The 22,321-nt window shown below is 39.1% G+C and overlaps 2 protein-coding genes across 3 annotated transcripts in view; one reads left to right on the forward strand and one right to left on the reverse strand.

The window, feature by feature from the left end:
• Window positions 1–22,321, forward strand: part of Crebbp (CREB binding protein) — a 153,586-nt gene that overhangs the window by 76,977 nt on the left and 54,288 nt on the right. Inside the window, exons 4-11 of one of the 2 annotated variants that reach the window (XM_004627820.3) lie at window positions 6,301–6,541; window positions 7,835–7,948; window positions 16,712–16,954; window positions 19,357–19,459; window positions 20,167–20,313; window positions 21,029–21,146; window positions 21,526–21,697; window positions 22,050–22,094. In XM_004627820.3, coding sequence (XP_004627877.1) covers window positions 6,301–6,541; window positions 7,835–7,948; window positions 16,712–16,954; window positions 19,357–19,459; window positions 20,167–20,313; window positions 21,029–21,146; window positions 21,526–21,697; window positions 22,050–22,094 — 1,183 coding nt within the window. The remainder of the gene's footprint in view (window positions 1–6,300; window positions 6,542–7,834; window positions 7,949–16,711; window positions 16,955–19,356; window positions 19,460–20,166; window positions 20,314–21,028; window positions 21,147–21,525; window positions 21,698–22,049; window positions 22,095–22,321) is intronic. The other variant, XM_023711344.1, reaches the window with a different exon arrangement.
• On the reverse strand, window positions 10,174–10,485 carry LOC101573812 (c-Myc-binding protein-like). The gene has a single exon (XM_012513953.1). It carries the CDS (start codon window positions 10,483–10,485, stop codon window positions 10,174–10,176), a length of 312 nt encoding a protein of 103 aa, XP_012369407.1.

A 22,321-nucleotide genomic window follows, 5' to 3' on the forward strand; every position in this document is an offset into this window, starting at 1 on the left:
TCTATCTGCTGTTTTTTTCTTCTTCCTGTAATTAGGACAGGGTCTACAGGGTCTCACTACATAGATCAGACTTGTTGTGATTCTCCTGTTTTCAGCCTCCCAACTGCTGGGGTTACAGACTCGCTCCACCACACCCAGTCGCCTAGTCTCAATCAGGTCTCAGCTTGCCCCGGGGACGGGGCTGGCTGGCACAGCAGTCCAGGGATGGAAGGCCTCTGCACTCTGCCTAAGCAGGTGTTTTAGTCAGCTAAGCTACCTGGCTGGCCCTTGATCTGTTTTTTTTTTGGGGGGGGGGTTTGGATCATACTGATAGTTGAATTCTTTGATGACTAATAAAATAAGACTTTCAAAAGCAGCTTTAATGAGATACAATTTAGTTATTATACATTTCCCTTTTAACGTGCTTAATTTTTTCCAATATTTTAATATTTCTTTTAATACGTGTGTGTATGTACATGTGTGCTGGGGATCAAACTCAGGACCTTGTGTTTGCCAGGCAGGTGCTGTTCTTCTCAACTGTATCCCAGCCCCTGATGTTCTCAGTTGAGTAATAGTGTATATGTAGTGTAACCACAGTCAGTTTTAGAACATTTTCATCACCCCAAAGGATGAACATATGGAAAGCTCACCTCAAACCATCACCATTAGTAGATACTCCCCATTTCTCTTGAATCCTCAGCCCTTGCCAGTCATAAAACTGCTTTCTGTCCATGTGTATTTTTTACTCTGAACATTTACTAGAAACAAAAATTCTACAATATGTGGCCTTTTATGACTGACTTCTCTCACTGAGCATGTTTTCAGAGTTCTTGTAGCATATGTCAAGATTTCCTCTTTAATGGTTGACTAATAGCCCTCTTGGAGTTTAATTCATTTTTTCTCCTCACCAGTTGATGTGCATTTGAACTGCTTGCATCTTCTGTTTATTGTAAATGATATTGTTAGGAACTTTCTTTTTTACAAGTTTATGTGTATATATGTCTTTTATTGTCTTCAGTGTATCTAAGGATGGAATTGGAATTATATGGTAATTCTGTATTGAGGAACTACCATACTGTTTTCCAAAGCAACTTCTTCACTTTAAATTTCCAGTGATGGTGCTGGGGAGATGGCTCAGTGGAATAAGTGCTTCTCTGGTGAGCGCAAGGGCCTGAGTTCAATCCCCGGTTTCACCAAAAAAAAAAAATTTCCGGTGGTTATTCTAGTTTCTCTATATTCTCTTTCATATTGTTACTGCTGTTATTTAGCATCTCTTTTTTTTTCTTTTTTAATAATAGCTACGTTCATGGGTGTGAAGTAGTATTCCATTGCTGTTTTGATTTGCTTCCCTAGTGGTACTGATTTTGCATGCTATGTTCTTATTTGCCATTTGTATATCATCTTGTAATAAGTATCTTTCAGATGTTCTGCCTGTTTTTAAATTTGGTTGCCTTTTTTCTATGGGGTTTAAGACTTAATTTTAGACACATATTAAATCAGTGATTTGCAAATATTTTCCCCCCCTTTTTTTTTTAAGAGTAGGAAAATTTATGGAGAAAAGAAATATAGAATAGGAATGGAGAATAGGAATAGCTCCTGAGAGGCAGGAATAGCACTGAATGGGTTGCTTTTTTTTTTTTTTTTTTAAACATTCTTTAGCACAGCTGCTTAATCTCTTGGGCAAGACAATGCTGTTGAGTATAAAAGGAGAGGGAGCAGTAGATGAACAACTTTGAAGATAAGCAAATGTAGGGTATAGGCCCTGAGTCCTTCCTTGAACAGACCAGCCTAGAGAAGACATAATATAGACAAATAAGAGGATAACTGTGTAGTAGCTAATACCGAAGAGTGATTCATATTCTGAGGTGTGATGATGGTATCCTTTTCTACTTCCCTACATGTTTGAAATTTTTATACATGTAGAAGAGACCTTAGTGAGAGTCATCTTGTGTTTCACACATTTCTACATCTCCATTACTGCTACCTTCCAGTAGGATCTTCTGATTCATAGGGGTAAGCTGAAGGGGGAGACTTTTAGTATTAATATTGAATGTCAGCAAGGGCATAGTCAGAGGCTATTTGTTTATTGACACTTTATTTAAAATGGCAAAAACAAAAGAAACAACAGGCAGGTGTGGTCTCCCACACCTGTAATATCAGCTCTTTGGGAGGCTGAGATATAATGACTACTTGAGCCCAGAAATTTGAGACTATCCTGTGCAACATAATAAGATCTTATCTCAAAATAAGTAAATTAAATAACCAGATTTGTAGGGATGCTCAGGCAAGATGATTGCAAATTTGAGCCTAGGGGCCGGGGAGATGGCTCAGTAAGGGCCTGAGTTCAATACCTGGTTCCGCCAAAAAAAAAAAAAAATTGAGCCCAGCCTGGACAATTTAGTGACTTAAGTAAGACACTATTACAAAAGAAAAAATGGTTATGGAGTAGGAGTCTCAGAGTAAAGGCCATGGGTTCAGTTCTCATTACCACAAAACTTATGCATGCATAATCAGGTAACAGTTGGCTTTTCTAAGCCAAAGCCTCAGTATTCGGGTTTAATTGCAGTGTTGGCGCTAAGTAAGTGGGTTTTGGGCTGCAGTTTAGGCACTTAGTCTCTGAAAGGTTTGTCATCACTGATGTAGGGAGATGTGATAGGGGCTTCATTTTATTTTTCAGTTAGGATACTGGTTTACTGAGCATACAGTTACATAGTAAGATACTATGTTGTCATTACAAATCCTAACTCTGTGGGACAGCTCAGTAGTATGGGGCAGAACCTGAAGAAACATATATATGCACATATATGTATTTATGAAATATATATTAATGAAATCAAATACAAGATTATGTTGATCAGTTCATGTGTACAAATACTCCTTGTTGGACAGCCCACGTGTTTAATAGCTATTTGGAATTACATTTGAGGCATGCTACTTGAACTGATAGCTCATGTTTTTTTTTTTTTTTTTCCTCAACAGTTCTTTGCATCTTTTTTTTAGAGCCCCAATGCCTTTTTTTTTTTTTTTTTTTTTTTTTTTTTTTTTTTTGGGTGAAAACACCTTTTTTATGTTGCAATTTTTGTAATTATAGTATATAGTACAGTGTTAAAGTTTTATGTTCTCTTAAACATTAGAATATTGCAAGTAGAGCCGGCCTGGTAGCTCAGCCGACTAAAGCACCTGCTTAGGCAGAGCACATCGGCCACAGTTGATCCCTGGTGTGCCTTGCCAGCCCCACCCCCAGAGCATGAAGAGACAGCAATTGAGACTGGGCATGGTGGTGCCCTCCTATAATCCCAGCACTTGAGAGGCTGAAAACAGGAGAATCACTAGTGAGAACCTGTAGGCCCTGTCCTAAATACAGAAAGAAAAAAATTGAATATTGCATGTAAGCATTATGTAAATAAAAGTCATCAAGTTGGAGTTTCCTATGATCCTTTTTTATTCTAAATATTGTAATGTGCATATTATATCCAATTCCTCATGACAACCATTTCATTTACTACCAACCTGATCACAGAAACTGAACTCAGTTGTTACACGAGGAATATGTGTGCCATCTACATAGAAAAAAGATTAGTAGGCTTCTTCTTTTTTTTTTTTTTTTTTTTTTTTTTTTTTTTTTTTTTTTGTGGAACCAGGGATTGAACTCAGGCCCTTGCACTTGCCAGGGAAGCACTTACTCTACTGAGCCATCTCCCTGGCCCCAGAAAAAAAGATCAGAATGTGGTATCTATATATTGTCTATAAAAAAATGACACATTTGTAGGAAAATGTATGCACCTGGAGAATACAGTGTTAAGTAAACCAGACACATAACCTTAAATGCTATATGGTATCTCTCATTTGAGCAACCCAAAGTAAAAGCAAAGAAAATGATAAAAGATAGATAGAGACAAAAGTTTTCTTGTGATATGGAAATAATCCAAAGGAGCTAGAGTAAAGAGTGAGGCAGAGTAAAAAGGGAGATAAGATAAAGATATGTCAGGTAAAGGAACCTAATAACTAATTAATGTAAACATTATATGCCTAAATATGAGCTAAAACAAATAAATACCAACAAGTATGAGAAAGAAGAGAACTAGAGGAGGAAGGGGATAAGGAGAAAAAAAGAAGCTATAATATGTACATGTAACTACTCAAAGTGATTGTAAATTACATGAATTGCAAACAAGCATTAATTTTTAAAACCAGGGCAGGCCAGATAGCTCAGCAGACTAAAGCTCCTTTTTAGGCAGAGCACAGGAACAAGGGTTCAATCCCCAACACCACAAACCATGCTGGCCCTTCCCCTCTGGGGCAGCTGAGACGGCCATTGAGACTGGGTGTGGTGGTGTGCGCCTGTAATCCCAGCACTTGGGAGGCTGAAAACAGGAGGATCACTAGGAGTTTGATCTGTGTAGTGAGATCCTATAGACCCTGTACTAAATATTTTTTTAAAAAATTAAAAGCCTATTAACATTTTAATAATAGATTACTGGATTTTTGTATTTTAAATTATTACTTCCTTAATAGTTTTAGTTTCCAAATTGCCTGCAGAATACATGTACTGTTTCATTTTTATAGTCAGGAAAAAGAAGCGTAAGGAAAAGACTTTTTTCATAGGCTTTTCATACTTCACACCTCACCTAGAACTTCTGCTTTGTGTCATCCTCAGGCTTCCAGGAGTTGTGCTCCTTCCTGAGTGAACCTATCTGAGTTCTTACAAAGATGAAACCCAAACAGAAAACTGTAACTTTATAAACTGAGCTTTGAGTCATTAAAAATATTTTTACTTTTTTTCTCCCTATTGCAAATACATCATTTTGGTTCTTATGTTAAAAAATAAGAGTTGCATTATATTTTAAGGAAAGTAAGCATCATGTACTCAAAATTGGGAGTATCAGAATATTGAAGGATTGGAAATCTTCAACCTGGGGATGATGTTAATTGTATAATAGGAACATTGTATTTGTGTTACTGATAAGGCTTTATAGTAAGTTTGTCTGAAGAACGTTGGTGATTCATAAAGAATAAGATTCCATAGGTCACTTTTTGTTTTGGAACTGGAATGAAATTTAGGACCTTACACTGGCTAGGCAGGTGCTGTGCCACTAAGCTATATCCCAACTCCTATGTTTTCTGTTTTCTTTGTACTTGAGAAGAGTGCTTGGTCTGGTTTGTTGTTTTAGACAGATGAAGGGAACCAAATTCTGTTTGGTTTTTTTTTCCTTTCTTTTTCTTTTTTCTTTCTTCTTCTTCCTTCTTTTTTTTTTAGTTTTCTACAAGGCTTTATTCCAGAGGGGCTCATTTCTTCTTGGCAGCAGCCAGCACATTACTCAGCTCCTCATGCTTCTTCTTGACACAGTTGTATGGCCCTACCCTTCTCTTGATGAACTTGAGGGCACGTTTGTCCTTGAAGACCTTGAATAGCTCCATGGCATGCTGCTGCACACTTCCCAGATCATGTCCCTCACAAACTCAGTATGTTTGGTGAGACATCCGCAACAGCAGCTGTGCTTCAGTTTGCTCACATTCTTAGTCACCTTGTGGCCCTTGTTGAGGCCCATGGCCATGGGATAGCGTAGGGCCATGGCCTCTGTTCTTCAATGGTTGCTGTGGCAGAAGGCCAAATTCTTGTTTCTGTATTTTTAGCAGATCGTGAAATACTTTCTCAAAAAAGTTGTTAGATACTTTAGTGGAAATTTTAATGAAAGACAACATTTCCTAAGACAAGAAATCATTAAAATTGTACTAGATAATATCTTTTAGGAGACACTGTGTTACCACTAAGAAATGAAGCTACAAATACAGTCCTTTGGTACACAATAATAAACTCTTAAGTGTGCTACAAACAAAAAATCAAACAAGAAGTGTCACCAACTCTTTTTGCTACTTGAGGTATTTGCAGTGTGTTTTTAGTTCATCAGGCCATGGCAGTCATTTTAATTTTGTTGAACCACGTGAAATTGCCAGTGTTTAACCATTTGGGACCTGCAGAAGTAGCAGTTTCTTGTGGTTCAGCTTGCTATAATACAGTTTTTCCATTGGTTTTGTATATGGTAGAGTTAGATCTTGGCTACTGCAATGCAGAGTAAATGTAATTTTCTTGTTTAGGTGATAAATGTATACAAGTGAACTTGAAATAGCCTTGCATCTGTGCAAATCTATTGATTTCTGTGCTTCCAGATCTTAAAGTCATTGATGGGTTACAGAGAGCTACACCAGCTTCCTCTCGTGACTGATGTTTTCCATCAATTTTCACATTCATTCATTTGAGCAATAATTATCATGAATTGGCATTCTAAAAACTTAAATTTTTTAAATTCTGTTTTATTTTAGTCACAAATGCAAACATCAGTGGGAATTGTACCCACACAAGCAATTGCAACAGGCCCTACTGCAGATCCTGAAAAACGCAAACTGATACAGCAGCAGCTGGTTCTACTGCTTCACGCTCATAAATGTCAGCGACGAGAACAAGCCAATGGAGAAGTTCGGGCCTGCTCTCTACCGCATTGTCGAACCATGAAAAATGTTTTGAATCACATGACTCATTGTCAGGCTGGGAAAGCCTGCCAAGGTAAGTGCCCTTTTCTGAACTAATGGCAGCAGCCAGGGTAAAATTTGGCTGTATTATTCTTCTTTGGTGGATTTCTTAATCAGAAGCCCCTGCAGCCACAGTACTGACCTCATTTTGGTGTGGCCTAAAACATGTTGCTCTCACGTTCCCCACACTTGACGTTTTTACCCCCAGAAGGTTCACCTGCTGAGGAGAAAGGCAATGTGGTTTTCTGTTACTGTGACCCTCTCCTGCATGTTGCTGTTTTCCTGAGTTGGTTCTTTTTCTGTTTCTTCTAATGGAAGTCTTTTGTCACTTCTTGACCACTTCTTGTTGTAAATATCTAGGTTGTAGTTTTCTTCTGGTCAAATGCAGCATATGCGCAAGCAAGCAAGCAAGCAAGCACACTGTTCCCTGCATCCTACCATTTATCTTGCAGTTGTTTCCTAGACTTAGACTAGCAGTTGGCCCACTGCCTTGCTCCTCTAACCTATGTCTTAAGGCTACTTCTGGTGACAGCCAGGTTGTCCTGCGTGGCTGATACTGACACAGGAACTGTGCACTGTGTCATCCTTAAGGAGGTAGTGATTCAGGAGCATCACGTGCCTTCCTTTCCACTCTTTTACCAGACACTTCAGTTCCACTGAAGAAAGTGTTTTCTGTTAACAACTGTGCTCTCAAGTAATCTTTATCTTTTTTCCTTCTCTTCTTATTTGTGCTCATAAACCTTGGAAAAAAATCTCTCCTTGGTCTACCTCTCTTGTGTGGTGACATTTGTGAGTCTCCAGGATAATGCTGATCATGATAGAAGTACAAAGAAGGGGAAAGTTAGACTTTAGGAGATGAAGACTGAGAATAACCAGGGTTCAGTTTCCCACTTGGATATTAGCAGTGCACCCAAGGTCTTTTTTGGAACATCCACAGACTTCTTATTTTCATCTCTATCTGTATTTCTTCAAGTGTAGTATTTAGATGGTTTCATCTTTAAAAACAATTTGACATTTTTATTTTAGTAATGACATTGTCCTACTTTTCATTGCAATTTAATAGTCTTGTTTTATTTTTGTGACTGAACCCTAAATCACCCATCATTCATAACATTACTTCTATAGGAAGTTTCTGTTTGAAATTCTTAATAGTCAACTTACAAACTTTTTGGAAAATAGCCTGTTTGTAAGTTGAGGACCACCTGTACTACGTGACGGTTACACTTGTTACCATTTTCTTATGGAATCTGGCATTATAATTTAGGTGTAATTGAAAGTATTACGAATTGGATAGAAAAATAACATCTCGTTGTTTTTCTGGTCATAGTTGCCCATTGTGCATCTTCACGACAAATCATCTCTCATTGGAAGAACTGCACACGACATGACTGTCCTGTTTGCCTCCCTTTGAAAAATGCCAGTGACAAGCGAAATCAACAAAGTAAGTGAGCACGGGGGCAGAGAAGTTTGGAGATGAGAATAGCAGCTACTTCTAAAGACAATGTAGAGAGTAGGTAGGGAGTGGGCAAGGGTTATCAGCTGTAAAGTGCAAGGTTGAGGTAGGGCAGACAAGGACCCAGATACAACCAAGTTCAGAGAGTAGAAGGGTTGTCAGCAAACATGAATGAATATGCTGGGCTTTCATTCCACCCACCCCTCCCTACATATATGCCTTTGAAGTAGTATGAATCACTTCTACCACAGAGTTGACCTACAGATTTGATACTGTCTGGCAGATACATAGTTTAAGGATTTGAATACTATGCCACTTATAGTGGCAATGACGTAATGGGAGAGACGGGGCACTTCTTTTGGAGTTGGACATCTCTTCTCCTGAAGTAAGTTAAAGCTGTGTCAACCAGGCTGGATCAGTGTAAGATAACACCTGTAGTATTGGTGAATACTACTCAGAGACAGTTCTAAGACCAATTTGTATGGTAATATATTTAGCTTCAGATTGAGAATCTCTGCCCCAGGACTGGCACATCCTGATCATTGCCATTATTTTGTTGTCTTCTGAGTCACGTGTGTAGCCAATAGCAAAATGGATTTCAAGCTGATCCCTGTTTGTTGGGAGAAGGGGGGAGTGTGTGTGTGTGTGTGTGTGTGTGTGTGTGTATGAAGGGACCTAGCTGTTTATAGGGATCAGAACAATAAATATGAGTATCTCTTTCTGTTTCTAAGGCCTTCTCCTCTTTCAAAGGTGAAACTATAGTCTGAGTCTGTCCCTCATTTAGATAGCTAGAAAGTGCCCTGTGGACTCACATCAACTTCTGGCTGGAGTTGTGCGCCCCTTAGTGATCTTTCAGCATGAAAGTCGTCTTCTTTTTCTGTCTCTGTTATGTTGTCTTGGCTCCTCTTCAGTGGTGTTCTAAGTATACATTCCACATGCCTCTCAGTCATCTTCCTCAGGCTCTGTTGCTGCCTTGGGAACATGTGCTACTTTCTTTCTGGTTGTCTCTGAATGTCATAGGGAGGATGGAAAAAACACTCTGATCCTAAAAGTGCTATTGAATGGTGCACATGGTTTTCTCTTAGTCCAGTCCTGCACCCTCATGAAGGGACTTACAGTTGACATAGCACATTGTGCTTAGTTGAAAGTAGGGTGTCCTCATCACCTAGAAGAGAAATTCCAGAATGCTGGGACTGTTTTCTTCCCTACAGAAGAGCCACTGTAAATTTCTTAAAAGTCAGTTTCCTGAATTGGTTCGATTATTCTTTGAGTGACCAAATTTTAAAATTTTAATGCCCACGTTGCCCTAGACATCTGCTATATAAAATGAAGTTCTAAGATTCTGGGCCTTCTAGAACCAGATATAAAGTGATAGTTCTCATGGAGGAATATTGTCTCTTCCTCCAAGTAAGTGTAAAACTTTTTTAAAGAATTACTGGTTTTATGGTGAATTTCTTGTGCCTTAGGACACATTGCAGTTCTAGACTCTTTAAGTATCAAAGTATTCACTGTCCAGTAGTTGTACAATATTAATTCCATGATAATAAAGATTTCACTTTTAACATTTATTTAAAGGGTATGGTTTCTAGGATCTTTTGTATTTAGTATGTACTGCCATTACGATTGTAAATGTTCATGATTCTCTTTTTAAGAAATACTTATGTGGTTTCTTTTTTTTTTTTTTAAGAGAAAAGAAATGTATGTGGTTTGTTGTCTTAACATCCTTATACTGTAACTAACTGTCAGGATGTTGTGAAAATTGATTCAGTGCATGCTCTCTCAAGTGGTAAACCACAGTGTTTCTACTAGTCATAATGTGAGATGTTACCAGGGTGAATTTATAACAAAGTCACAGGGAAGGTTGAGATGAATTCTTCAAAAGATTGTGGGTCATTTTTCATTTAAAAAAAAAAAATCTTTTTAAAAATGTAATTCCTTCTTAAATTAGGTTCTAGTTTTGAGTCTATTGGCTCTAGTACTAGAGTTTTGTGAGTCTATAGTTGCTTTGTATAAGTGAGAAAGTCATTTTTTTAAAAGTTGTATTGAGTTTTTATTGGTGATTCTGAGTACATGTGTTTATAACATTTAAATGTGAGAGATGAATTTAACATATTAAAAGTTCTATAGCATCTGTTTAGAAAGGATTATATACTATACAAACTAGTGAAGCCATACAAAGCCATTTTTCATTGTCTTTTCCACTGAGAAGAATCCTATTCGGCATGCTTCTCCTCCTGAGGTGGTTCATACTGAGCAAGCTTTGCTTTCAGTTTTTTATTTTCTTCTATGGTAGCTTCATATTTCTCTTTCATTTCTGCCAATTCTAGGCAAAGCAGCTCAATTTCTGGATTTTCTGGGGTAGCAGTTCCTACGTGATGCTTTAAAATATCCAAGGCACTAGTAGTTTTCTCTGGTTCTTCACATAAGGCTGCCAACCCCTTGGTCAACGTGTCCAGCACCCCCAACTTCTCCAAGTACCTCCGGAACTGCTCGCGCTTCAAGTCGGCGGCTTTGTAATGGGCCATAGTGACAGGGGCAATGGTGTAGCTGGCGCTGGAGACCATGGCAGGCAGGCTTAGAGCTGCACTGCTCAAGAAAGTCATTTTCTCACTATATCACTTCTGTAAATTTTTCTCACTCTCCACCTAGAATAAATTTAACCTTCCATTGCAAAAGGGATGAAGATGCAGCTTCTTGGTAGATGAACCCGTAATACTGCAAAAAAATAAAAATAATGCAATGGTGGTTTTATTCAAAGGATTGATTAGGGACAAGTCACTCATGGCAGTTCTTGTGTCATGAGTCAGTATGAGCCTGGACTACTTCACAGAGAAAGGCAAGGCTTGATGGATCTCACATTAAACAAAGTAATGATGGAAGAACATCCTATACAGTAGGAACAGGATCAGTACAGTATAGACCAACAAAGGGACAGATTTCGCTAGACTCGTGGGTGCCTGTGCAAGTGAGGTGACTCAGTGATAGGCTCCTATATTAGAATTTACATTTTTGAAGAAATTCCCAGGTTCGTGGCATGTACATTAAAATCTGAACTTTGTTGCCTGAGATGCCTGCCAGGGCCAGGTATCTGTATTAGAGCTGTATCTGTATTAGAGCCTTCTCTGAGGGAAACCCAACAAGAACTGTCAAATAAATGCTTTACAGACAGTACCATCCTTGGGCTTAGCCACAGTGGGAACCCTAGCAACTGTTCATAGTCAGAATTATTCCAGCCTGTTGCTCTAATACTGCCATTCCATTTGCCCTCACTGTTGGGCTTGGTACCTTTGATTGTTTGGAATGCCTTTCTTTGTTGTACTAGTAAAATCATCCTCCTCCAAATTCACCCTCATCCACTGCCCACTGTAATGCTTGACTAGGCCTTCTGCTCCTCCTGAGGGCATGCAGAGTCTGTTGACACTTCTGACATACTGAAGTGGGGATGGGGCATGGGAAGCTGCAGCCAGGATGACTGTAAAGAGAATGATGGGCTTGCAGTCCCTGCCATAAGTGTGAGACATTGGTGATGGATTATCAGAACAGGTTCTCCTTTCCATTCTGGATACAGCAAAATCATTCCTACTAGTGCATTTCTTGGCTTCTGAAGAAAACCCTTCTGTTGAGAGCTTGAAATAGTATCAGTGGTAGAAGGACGGGTTGTGGATGTGGACATGGCTAGGCAGTCTTGGATTTCTCTTTGTTACTGTGTCCTGCTCACAGCAGGAGAAGCAGTAACAAGCTGAAGTCATGGCCTGTACAATACCTGTGGTAGTATGGTACTGCCAACACCTTGGCATAGATACTTGCAGGTCTGAAAAAATTCTATCACTGCTTATTTGGTAGAAGTCTAAGAAATGAGATTGATTAGTTGAGTTGTCTGCCTTGTAAGGAGTCTCCCAACACCCTTACAAGACTTGAAATTAGCATCGCTTTTCATTGAGTTTCCAACTTGAGTTCCATTTTATCAAGAATGATTGCGGTCTCAAGTTTTCTGGTTAACTGCTTTGAGTTAGCAACATACTGTGCAGGTAGCATATTAGTCTTTGTGCTTACTGGGGAAGGGACCATTGAATAGCAAATGAGTCCTGTAATGAGCCCACTCTATACCTGGCCTTTAGTTTGATAGGACATGGACTCTTAGTTTAGATACAACAGGATGATAGCTATGAGGAGGAGAGGAGTGTTAGGGGACTTAAAAGAGGCAAGAGTATGTGGGTTCAGATACACCACCCAATAAATTCTAGTAGAACCCAAACTGTTCTATTAGGACACTGCAGGATTATCATAAGGACCAATGACATATGAATTACACCATTAAGCTCTGGAAAGGAAAAGAGATATAAAAATGACAAAGAAAACAAAGTCCGCATTGGTAGGACTTTGAAAACTTGATGAATGTAGAGGACCTCATTCTCAAGAGTGCAGTTAGGGGGCCGGAGAGATGGCTCAGTAGAATAAGTGCTTGTAGCCTGAGTTCAATCCCTGGTTCTGCCAAAAATAAAAATTAAAAAAAAAAAAAAAAAAAAAGAGTACACGTAGATAAAATCATGCTGTCAGTAAGGCAGCATGGGAAGACTGGTTTCTGTACTAGATAGCTGCAAAGTCCCTGGACTCTTGACTGACATTTCACATAGTCTGATGTGGCAGATGAAGAGTAACAAGTCCAACATGGACTTTTCCACCTTCTTGTGCTGTACAAGAAAGGTGAGATGAACATGATTTCTCTGATTCAGGTTCACAAGCTACTGTTTTGCATATGTCAGATAATGGTTACATCTTTGCATGTCTCCCCACATATCCCAAGCTTTGCATTTATTTGTATGTATTCATAAGTGAGTTGAGCACATCAAGTGTAGCTTCAAGCCTGAAGATAACCAATGGCTCAGTAGGTCCTGTGAGAATTTATAAAGGATCTTGGAAGGGCTGGCTAAATAGTTCAGCGGATTAAAGCACCTGCTTAGGCAGTTGCAGGGGCTGGGAGTTGTTTCCCGGGCCTGCTATGCTGGCCCCACCCACAAGGCTAGCTGAGACAGCAATTGAGACTGGGCATGGTGGTGCACACCTGTAATCCCAACAGTTGGGAGGCTGTAAACAGGAGGATCATTACGAGTCTGATCTATGCAGTGAGACCCTCTATACCCAGTACACCCTGTCCTAAATACAAAAATAAGAAATAAAAAATAGGATCATGGAGGCCTGGTGGCAGTCTTGAGTTTATAGAACACAGTCAGTGGTTGCTTTTATATGACCCCTTTATTAATCACCCATTGCCTCACAGTATATGCCAGTCTATATTCAGTGTTTGTGCTGTTTTTTCTAGTAGCATCATTTGGATCTCATGCTTGAATATCAGAGGCCATTTTTATTTATAAGTCCTTTTTTGTTATTGTTGTTGTTATGTTTTGTTTTGTTTTGTTTTGTTTTGTAGAACTGGGGATTGAACTCAGGCCCTTGCGCTTGCCAGGGAAGCGCTTATTCTACTGAGCCATTTCCCCGGCCCCATTTTTTTGTTGTTTTTCTGAGATAGCATCTTGCCAGATAGTCAGTCTGGCTACATATTTACTATGTAGCTCAAGCTGGCCTCAAATTCACAATCATTCTGCATCAGTCTTCCAAGTGCTGAGAATATATATGTTCATCACCACATCTGACTTAGTTCTGAGCTGATAAAATGCATACATCCAAATGTATACCTATATTCTAATAGGTAGATTTTTTTCCGAAAATAAAAATATAGTAATATTTATACTTAGGATAAATGCATTAACACAAAATATAGTGGGGGGGCAGGGAGATAGCTCAGTGGAATAAGCGCTTCCCTGGCAAGCATAAGGGGCCTGAGTTCAACCCCTAGTTCTGCCACCAAAAAAAAACCTTTTAAAATAATATAGTGACCGTGTCAGCCTGAAAAGCTTTTTTTTTTTTTTTTAAATTTGTGACTGCAACACATCACTGTGTATATCAGATGCATGTTCTTTCTTATACCACAGTGTGATTGTACACCATACTAGGTTAGTGCTATGTCATAGTAGTAGAGCATGTCCTTATCATGCACCAGGTCCTGGGTTCAATCTGCAGCACCAATAAAAGTAAGTAACTAGCATTACTGCTTTATTTTTTTATATCATAGTTTAAAAAAAATTTAACATGTCATTTTTAGAAGTATAGAAATACCAGGGAGATAGTTCAGCAGATATTAGCCCCTGCTTGACAAGCACCAGGTCCCGAGTTTGATCCCCAGTACAAAAAAAAAGGAGAGAGTGAGCGAAAAAAATATAGAAGTAATGGTATTGTACGTGACTGTTTCAGCTACACACTTATCATAAGATATACTTTGCAAATTGCTTTTCATTTGTAATAATGAGGTGCTTGGTATGTGTGATTATGTCTAATAAGAATTAATGAATTTTAGGGGCTGGGGAGATGGCTCAGTAGAATAACCGCTTGCCTGGTGAGCCCAAGGGCCTGAGTTCAATCCTCAGTTACAGGAAAAAAAAAAAAAAAAAGAATTAATGAATTTGAGATCTGAATGTCCTTATTAGAAAAGTTATTAGTATGGAATGGATAATTAGACCAAGTTTAAAAAAAAAAAAAACGGGCTGATGAGATGGCTCAGTGGTCTAAGGCACCTACTTGGAACAAGCTTGGCAAAGCACAGGGACCGCAGTTCAATCCCCCAGCACCACATGCCAGCCAGGGCCGCCCCCTGGTGGGCTGAGCTGGCCACACACACACACACACACACACACACACACACAAATAAAATTTTTTTAAAAACCCACACATTTTGGTTTAATTAAGTTGCTATGAAAAGCGTTTGAGTTGTCTATTGTACTTGAACTGTTGATTATAAAAATATTGTTGAACATAATGCTCTGAATTTGAACAAAATGCTTTGTGGTTAGTGTTTTATGAGTCAAAAATTATATGGTAGAGCCATGCCTGGTGATGTGTGTCTCTAACTCCAGCACTTTGGACACTGAGGCAGTGGGATCTCTATGGGCTGAAGGGCAGCCTGGTCAACATAGTGAGTTCAAGCTCAGCCTGAACTACAGAGTAAGACCCTGTCTCCAAAACAAACAAATAAATAAAATACAAAATTATGTATATTATCAATTTCAGTACGAATTTTTAAAAGATGTTTAATTTGGCTCACCATAAGCTGTTTTTTTAGACATGATCTAAAATTTACAGAAAGAAAGGAACCCTTAATAAATAGTGTGGTGGTCAGGTGTGGTGGCACACCTGTAATCCCATCACTCAGGAGAGAGTTCATTGCCAGCCTGAACTGCATATTAAAACCCTATCTCATAAAAAAACAACAGAAATAGTGTGGCATAAAGCTTTTGCCATATAGTAAATGCCAACTGAGGGCAGTTAGATGAGTATTTTGCTAAGTAGAAGGACTGAACTTGAAATGATCAAAGAAATGAAAACTTGGGGTCCTCTCTCAATTAATTTGAAAGTTCTTTGTTTTGTTTTGTTTAAAAAAAAAAACAAAAAAAGACATGTATTTTATTTTATTTTATTTATTTATTTATTTATTTATTTATTTATTTATTTATTTATTTATGGAACCAGGGATTGAACTTGCCAGGGAAGTGCTTATTCTACTGAGCCATCGACCCGGCCCCTGAAAGTTCTTTGGAATGGAGTTTCTTATGTCAGCACTTGTAGTTTCTTTAGACTCCTGGAGTTAGTCAGCTGAATGGCACATAAAGACACTTGTAGACCTGGATAGTAGAACCAAATGATGGCTACATGTGGCAGATCCAAGTCTTGAATACTAAGTGTACGAGGATCACACCTGCATAAATAAATGAAAACCCATGTAGAATCTTCAGGCCTTTGTTCCATCATCCCTTAATTTCAGCCAGGTAGTCATTCACTCATAGTATTTTTTGAACAGCTTCAGATAGGCATAGAGCCCAAGCATACATACTCTTATAGTCTCCTGCCTAGGAACCTCCCAGGAAGGCATGCTATCATTGCTTGAGTAAGTTTCAGAGAATTACAGTTTGCTAATTTGAAAATCATTTCATAGATTAAGAGAAACTGACTAGTTAGATGTCACCTCTGCTAATCTCTATGCCTAGAAAGGATTCTTCCTTCATCCCAAATAGCTGCTAAACCTCATAGAATCAAGGATTTTGCTATGTCACACCCTTGCCCCTTCCTGGAATTGACTTTGTAGGATTTTCTAGACTTTTTTGTGTGTTGTTTTGGTTTTGGACTTTTTTGTAGACAAGATCTCACTATGTAGTTCAGGTTGACCCTGAGGTCACTATATGTAACCCAGGCTGGCCTCAAACTTACAGCAATCTTCCTGCCTCAGCCTCACAAGTGCTGGGATTATAAACTTGCATCACCATGCCTAGTGCAGAGTTTTCTAGATTTTAATATATAACTCCCTCTTCACATTGTGCTGGGGGGGTCAAGTTGCATGCTAGATAAACACAATTGACCTATACCCCCTTTTTGCTAAACTTTTATTAAGTGATATCTACGAGATTTTTGTACATCTGTTACTTCTGAGATAGAAATATAAATTTTCTGTAGCTTTTTGTTCCTCAGCTAATGACAAAATAAAATTTTTTTTGCAAAGTTCCTTTCTTCACAGCCTGTTTTAATGCTTTATAAAATACATTACCTTTTGATAAGGTTTTATTTGCTTTTTAGTGGTTTTTAAATAATTTGTGGGCTTCTCCTTACTTAACTTTTTTTTTTTTTCCTGTCTGTTTGTTGTTCTAGCCATTTTGGGGTCTCCAGCTAGTGGAATTCAAAACACAATTGGTTCTGTTGGCTCAGGGCAACAGAATGCCACTTCTTTAAGTAACCCAAATCCCATAGACCCCAGCTCAATGCAGCGGGCCTATGCTGCTCTTGGACTACCCTACATGAACCAGCCGCAGACGCAGCTGCAGCCTCAGGTTCCTGGCCAGCAACCAGCACAGCCTCCAGCCCACCAGCAAATGAGGACTCTCAACCCCCTGGGTAGGTGAAGGAGCGCTCAAGAACTTCCTTTGTCCACATGTAGGAAATGGATAACAGCAACTCTAACTGAAACCCAAGGCTGCTTTCAGTTCTAATTTTTACTTAAGATTCAGTGTTTGAAATAACAGCCTTCTAAGAAAAAGCTATGGTGTCTGATGCAAAGAAGGTATTTGATGGTTGTTAAAAAAAAAAAAAAAAAAAGGCAGCATTTATAAGAAAAACAGTGCCTTGCTGCTTGCAGTGCCATATCTGTCTAGATAGTTTTTATGAAGGACATGCCATGTCTCAGAATGCAAAATCTTACGTTGGAAGCATGATTGTTTGTATGACTTGTATAGCCTCTGTTAGACCACTTATTTGAGGAAGAATGGGTAATTGTCTACCTTTTCCTGGCATGTCTTGATCATGGTCCCCCCCACCTTTGGAAGTGGTCAGGCCTGGTCTCTGGCTAGTCAGCAATAGGATTCTCAGCAACCACTGTTGTGGGCTTCAGAATGGATCAACATTTCCTCTGAAATATCAGGTGCCAGCCTTTAATAACTTGCTCATAGACTTGCACAATTTTTGCCAAACAGAAATGGCCATTTTAAGCTCAGGCTCCTGGTGCAGGGGCAAGCGCTTTCTGTGAAGGTGTAGCTGTTAAGCGGATTTCATTCTCTTTCCAACCAAACCAGTATTTGAGACTCAGAAATGATTCTGAGGAACAATCAGTTAAGCTGGGCATGGTGATGCATGCCTATAATTCCAGCACTTGGGAGGGTGAGGCAAGAGGATTACCACAAGCTTGAGGCTGACCTAGGCTACATAGTGAGTTCAAGACCAGATTGAACTACAGAGTGAGACCCTGTCATTAAAAAGAAAATGAAAGAAGAAAAGAACCAATTTATTTAATTTTTTTGGCAGAACCAGGGATTGAACTCAGACCCTTGCACTTGCCAGGCAAGCGCTTATTCTACTGAACCATCTCCCTGGCCCCAAAGTTGTGTTTTTTGTTGTTGTTATTATTTTTGTTTTTGTTGTTGGGTTTGTTTTGTTTTGTTTTGTTTTGTTTTGTTTTGTTTTGTTTTAATGCAGAACCGGAGATTGAACTCAGGCTCTTGTGCTTGCCAGGCAAGCGCTTATTCTACTGAGCTATCTCCCTGGCCTGAAAGAACCAATGTAAATCATCTTATACCGTGGTACCTTGTTTCATGAACTCAGTTCTTAATTCTTTCTGGTTGCAAACTGAATTACATCTCCCCATAAGATCCTCATTGCACCTAACCATTAAATTTGATTGTTCACGTCCAATATACTTGGCAACCAGAATCATAGAGTTAAATTCATGAACAAAGATACCACTGTATTGCTTTCTGGAGAATAACTACCTTAATGATTATCAAATTAATACTGAGAGGAAGCCAACCAGATAGCTCAGCAGACTAAAGTGCCTGTTTACGCAGAGCTCAGCCGCCAGGGTTCAATCCTCGGCATGCCATGATGGTGCACGCCCATGATCCCAGCACTTGGGAGGCTGTAAACAGGAAAATCACTACAAGTCTGATCTATGTAGTGAGGCTCTGAACACCCTGTAGACCCTGCCCTAAATACAGAAGAAAGAAAAAAAAAAAAAAAATAAAAAAAAAAAAAAAATATATATATACACTGAGAGACTAGGTTGTAGCCTAATACCCACGTCCTAATATGACTCCACTCCTATTAATGGTGTAATTTGGGAAAATACTAATAATCTTTTTCTGAATCTCAAGTTATTTTAATATGAAGATTATACAGGGGTTTTTTCCCCCCCTTTTTTCCCCTGTGCTTTATTTTATGTATTTGGTACAGGGTTTCACTACCCAGCTTGGTCTGCTTTCAGCCACCCTAGCTTTGGGATTACACATGTGCATTACGCTCACTCTTGGTAACTAGCTCAGCATACCCAGGGCCAGTGCAGCGTGTGGTGTGTGGGATCGAACCCCAGTTCTTGCACTTGCCTAAGCAGGCGCTTAGTCCACTGAGCTATTTCGCTGGCCTGATATTTATAATTTTATTTTACAGTATGACCCAAAAAAATGACACTTAGATGGCAGCTCACTCTATTATCTAGAGTGTGATTATTAATGAAACAAAACCAAAGTTAGAAGTTGAAAGTGGGCTTGTTTATAATTTTCCCCAAGCCATAGAGTCCAGTGAGGACACCAGTGAGCCTTCAGAATGTGCCTTATTTTAGTTACAGAGTAGCATGGGAAGGAGTTGTCAACAGAATTTATACATGTTGGTCTTTATTTCTGAAAATACAGCTTCCAGAGTTTCTACCGTATTATCACTATAATGAATCACATATTTATATGAGGATGTTTTGTCTGTTAACAGAACTTTGAAGTATCATGATAAGTTAATCAATGTATCTGTCTTTAAAGGAAATAACCCAATGAACATTCCAGCAGGAGGAATAACAGCAGATCAGCAACCACCAAACTTGATTTCAGAATCAGCGCTTTCAACTTCCCTGGGGGCCACCAAGTAAGACACATTTTTATTGGCTTCTAAATGAGGGGGACAGACAGGCATGAGTATGGGTGGCGGTCATGCACAACTCTTTGATCTTTCTCAGTGTATGGAAAAGGAAATCCTTTAAAGTATGTGTGTCTAACCCACACCCCAAGCAGGGTGCTGGACAGCTAGTAATGTAGTTCCACAAGGTAGTAAATCGTGTGATTTTTAGCAATATTTTTCATGATTTGGCTGCAGGGTGTGGCAACACAGACTTCTTAGGCACAAAGGAACTGTGTCAGGGAATCCACATTATAGTAACTCTATCCCCAACTCCTGCCACATAGTCCATCTATTTGAAATCCGTGGTGTGTGAGACATGACATGCACTTATGATACTTGGAGAAGTTTTACTGAATATTTTATTGCCAATAATGAAGGAATTTTGACTGTATATTTTATATGTTGCCTGAGAGTATACTTCTTTGTTTGGCAAGGCCCTGGCAAGCCAGAAGGTTTGGTACTTGTGCCATAATGGGGTGGGAACCCTGGCTTCCTTCCCCCCTCCCCCCAGTTACAAATGTAGAATACAATAGTTTGAATTTTGTTGTCCTTATAATACTTGCTTTACTTAAACTTTTTAAGTTGTGTACAATCGAAGAAGAGCCTTATTTTGAGTCCATTTGAGTCACTTGGGTAGCTAGATGAGTACCTTGTGTTTCTCTTCTCTTCCTCAGCCCACTGATGAATGATGGCTCAACCTCTGGTAACATCGGAAGCCTCAGCACAATACCTACAGCAGCACCTCCTTCTAGCACTGGTGTTCGGAAAGGCTGGCACGAACATGTCACTCAGGACCTGCGGAGCCATCTAGTGCATAAACTGTATGTACCCAGGGTACTACTGTAGTTTAGGAGTAGGTATGATTTTGTTCCTTGTTTGCCCATTGACTCCCAAGTCAATGAAGCTGCAGAGGGTCGCTTGCTTGTTCTATGAAGTCAGTCCCATTGCTTCCTAGTAGAGCCCTGTGTGGGCCTCATTTCCCAGACCCCTGCTTCCCAGTGGTAGAGACATCTACAGAGTACAGAGGAGTATGATCAACAGTCTGACCTCTGTGCCTGGAATCTGCTCAAGATCTTTGCCTTCTCTTGTGGCTCAAAAGTATCATTGTAGAAATCCTTAAGAACTAGAGGGAGATAGGTCCTGTTCAGTACAGATGGCACAACCATATCTGTATGTTTGTTAACATACAGAAGATTAGTAGTTAATTTTCTCAAGCTTGGTATCTCATATTGAAGGTAAAGTTAATCAGCTAGATTTCTTAAGAGGTTTTTTCCTTATTTTCACAATTTTTTAAATAATAAGTAGTTTACAAATTAAAAATGTGAAATATTTTTCTTAAAATGATGCAATAAAATATCTCTAATAGCAAAATATGGATGTGTAGATAACAACTCATGGTTTTTTCTGTGGTCACTTCATGCATGAGGGGTTTGGGGTTTGTCCCATTCATTCCAAGAGTGAGCCAGTCCTGGTTTTGTAGTTCTCATCAGACCATCTTGAAAGTAGAATAATAAGACTATGTTATTGTCTTTTCAGTGTTCAAGCCATCTTCCCAACCCCAGATCCTGCAGCTCTGAAGGATCGCCGTATGGAGAACTTAGTTGCCTATGCTAAGAAAGTGGAGGGAGACATGTATGAGTCTGCTAATAGCAGGGTAGGTCAAAAGGCAGCAGTTAAGCCTGTGCAGCACCTGCAGTGGGAAGAATGGCACCCATCTAGTTGGTTATCTGCAGTGGGGAACCTGTGTGATGTGGGGACTCCTTACCTTGAAGACCCTGACTAGAGAGATATCTTGATAAGACTCTAGATTCCTGTATAGCTTTCTTGTTAACTACAAGTGTTACACTGCATAAGTAGAAAGGGTATGTAAAAGTGTCAACCATATGTGTGGGGTGTACTCAAGGCCCTGTGTTTGATTTTTAGCACCAAAACCAGAAAAAGAACAAGAAAAAGCAGTTAGTTTGTTAGAACTTAAACAGGTCGCTTGTTTTTTAGTTTTAACTGCTTAACATTGAATGTTTTTACTTTTTCAGGATGAATATTATCACTTATTAGCAGAGAAAATCTATAAGATACAAAAAGAGCTAGAAGAAAAACGGAGGTCACGTTTACATAAGCAAGGCATCCTGGGTAACCAGCCAACTTTACCAGCCCCTGGGGCACAGGCCCCTGTGATCCCACCTGCCCAGTCTGTAAGACCTCCAAGTAAGAACTCCATTTTCTTCTATCAGCTTTTAGCCTGTTGACTTGTATTTCTTCTGTATTTGGAATGTATTTCTAAGAATATAGATTATGTATAATCCAAAAGGCTGTAAAGCTGTGTGACAATGGCCTATGAAGATACTGAGTTTCTTTTGTGGGAAGGCTCTTTAAAGGGTGCCCTGACATCAGAATACTAGTGCTTTTGGATTTACTGACCATGTTTTCTTCAAGATTCAAGTTTTCCATAGGAAATATCTTATTACTGCATCAAAGGTTAAGTTACCAGTGTTTCCCCCCGCTTTTTTTTTTTTTTTTTTTTTTTTTTTTTTTTTTTTTTTTTTTTTTGCCATTGTAGATGGACCCCTGCCCCTGCCAGTGAATCGCATGCAAGTTTCTCAAGGTATTTATTTATTGTGAATCATACTTGAACTTTTAAAAAGCCATAGCATCTGTTGATGTTTTTCTTTTCCTTGTGCTTGTTAGCCTTTTCTTATTCTTTCCATTCCTTTTTACTGATGAGAACTCAGGTCTAGAAGTAGTGTAGATCTGTAACACTTGACAGTTGTTCTTGGAAATTATAGGAAAGATAACCAAACAGGTCAGAAGAACTGTTTAAAACTTGAATGA

Source organism: Octodon degus, unplaced genomic scaffold, assembly GCF_000260255.1.
Source record: "Octodon degus isolate 3935 unplaced genomic scaffold, OctDeg1.0 scaffold00021, whole genome shotgun sequence".
In the NCBI taxonomy this organism is placed as follows: Eukaryota; Metazoa; Chordata; class Mammalia; order Rodentia; family Octodontidae; genus Octodon; species Octodon degus.

Coding starts and splice junctions, on each gene's coding strand:
- LOC101573812 (XM_012513953.1), bottom strand. CDS start 10,485: ATGGCCCATTACAAAGCCGCCGACTTGAAGCGCGAGCAGTTCCGGAGG.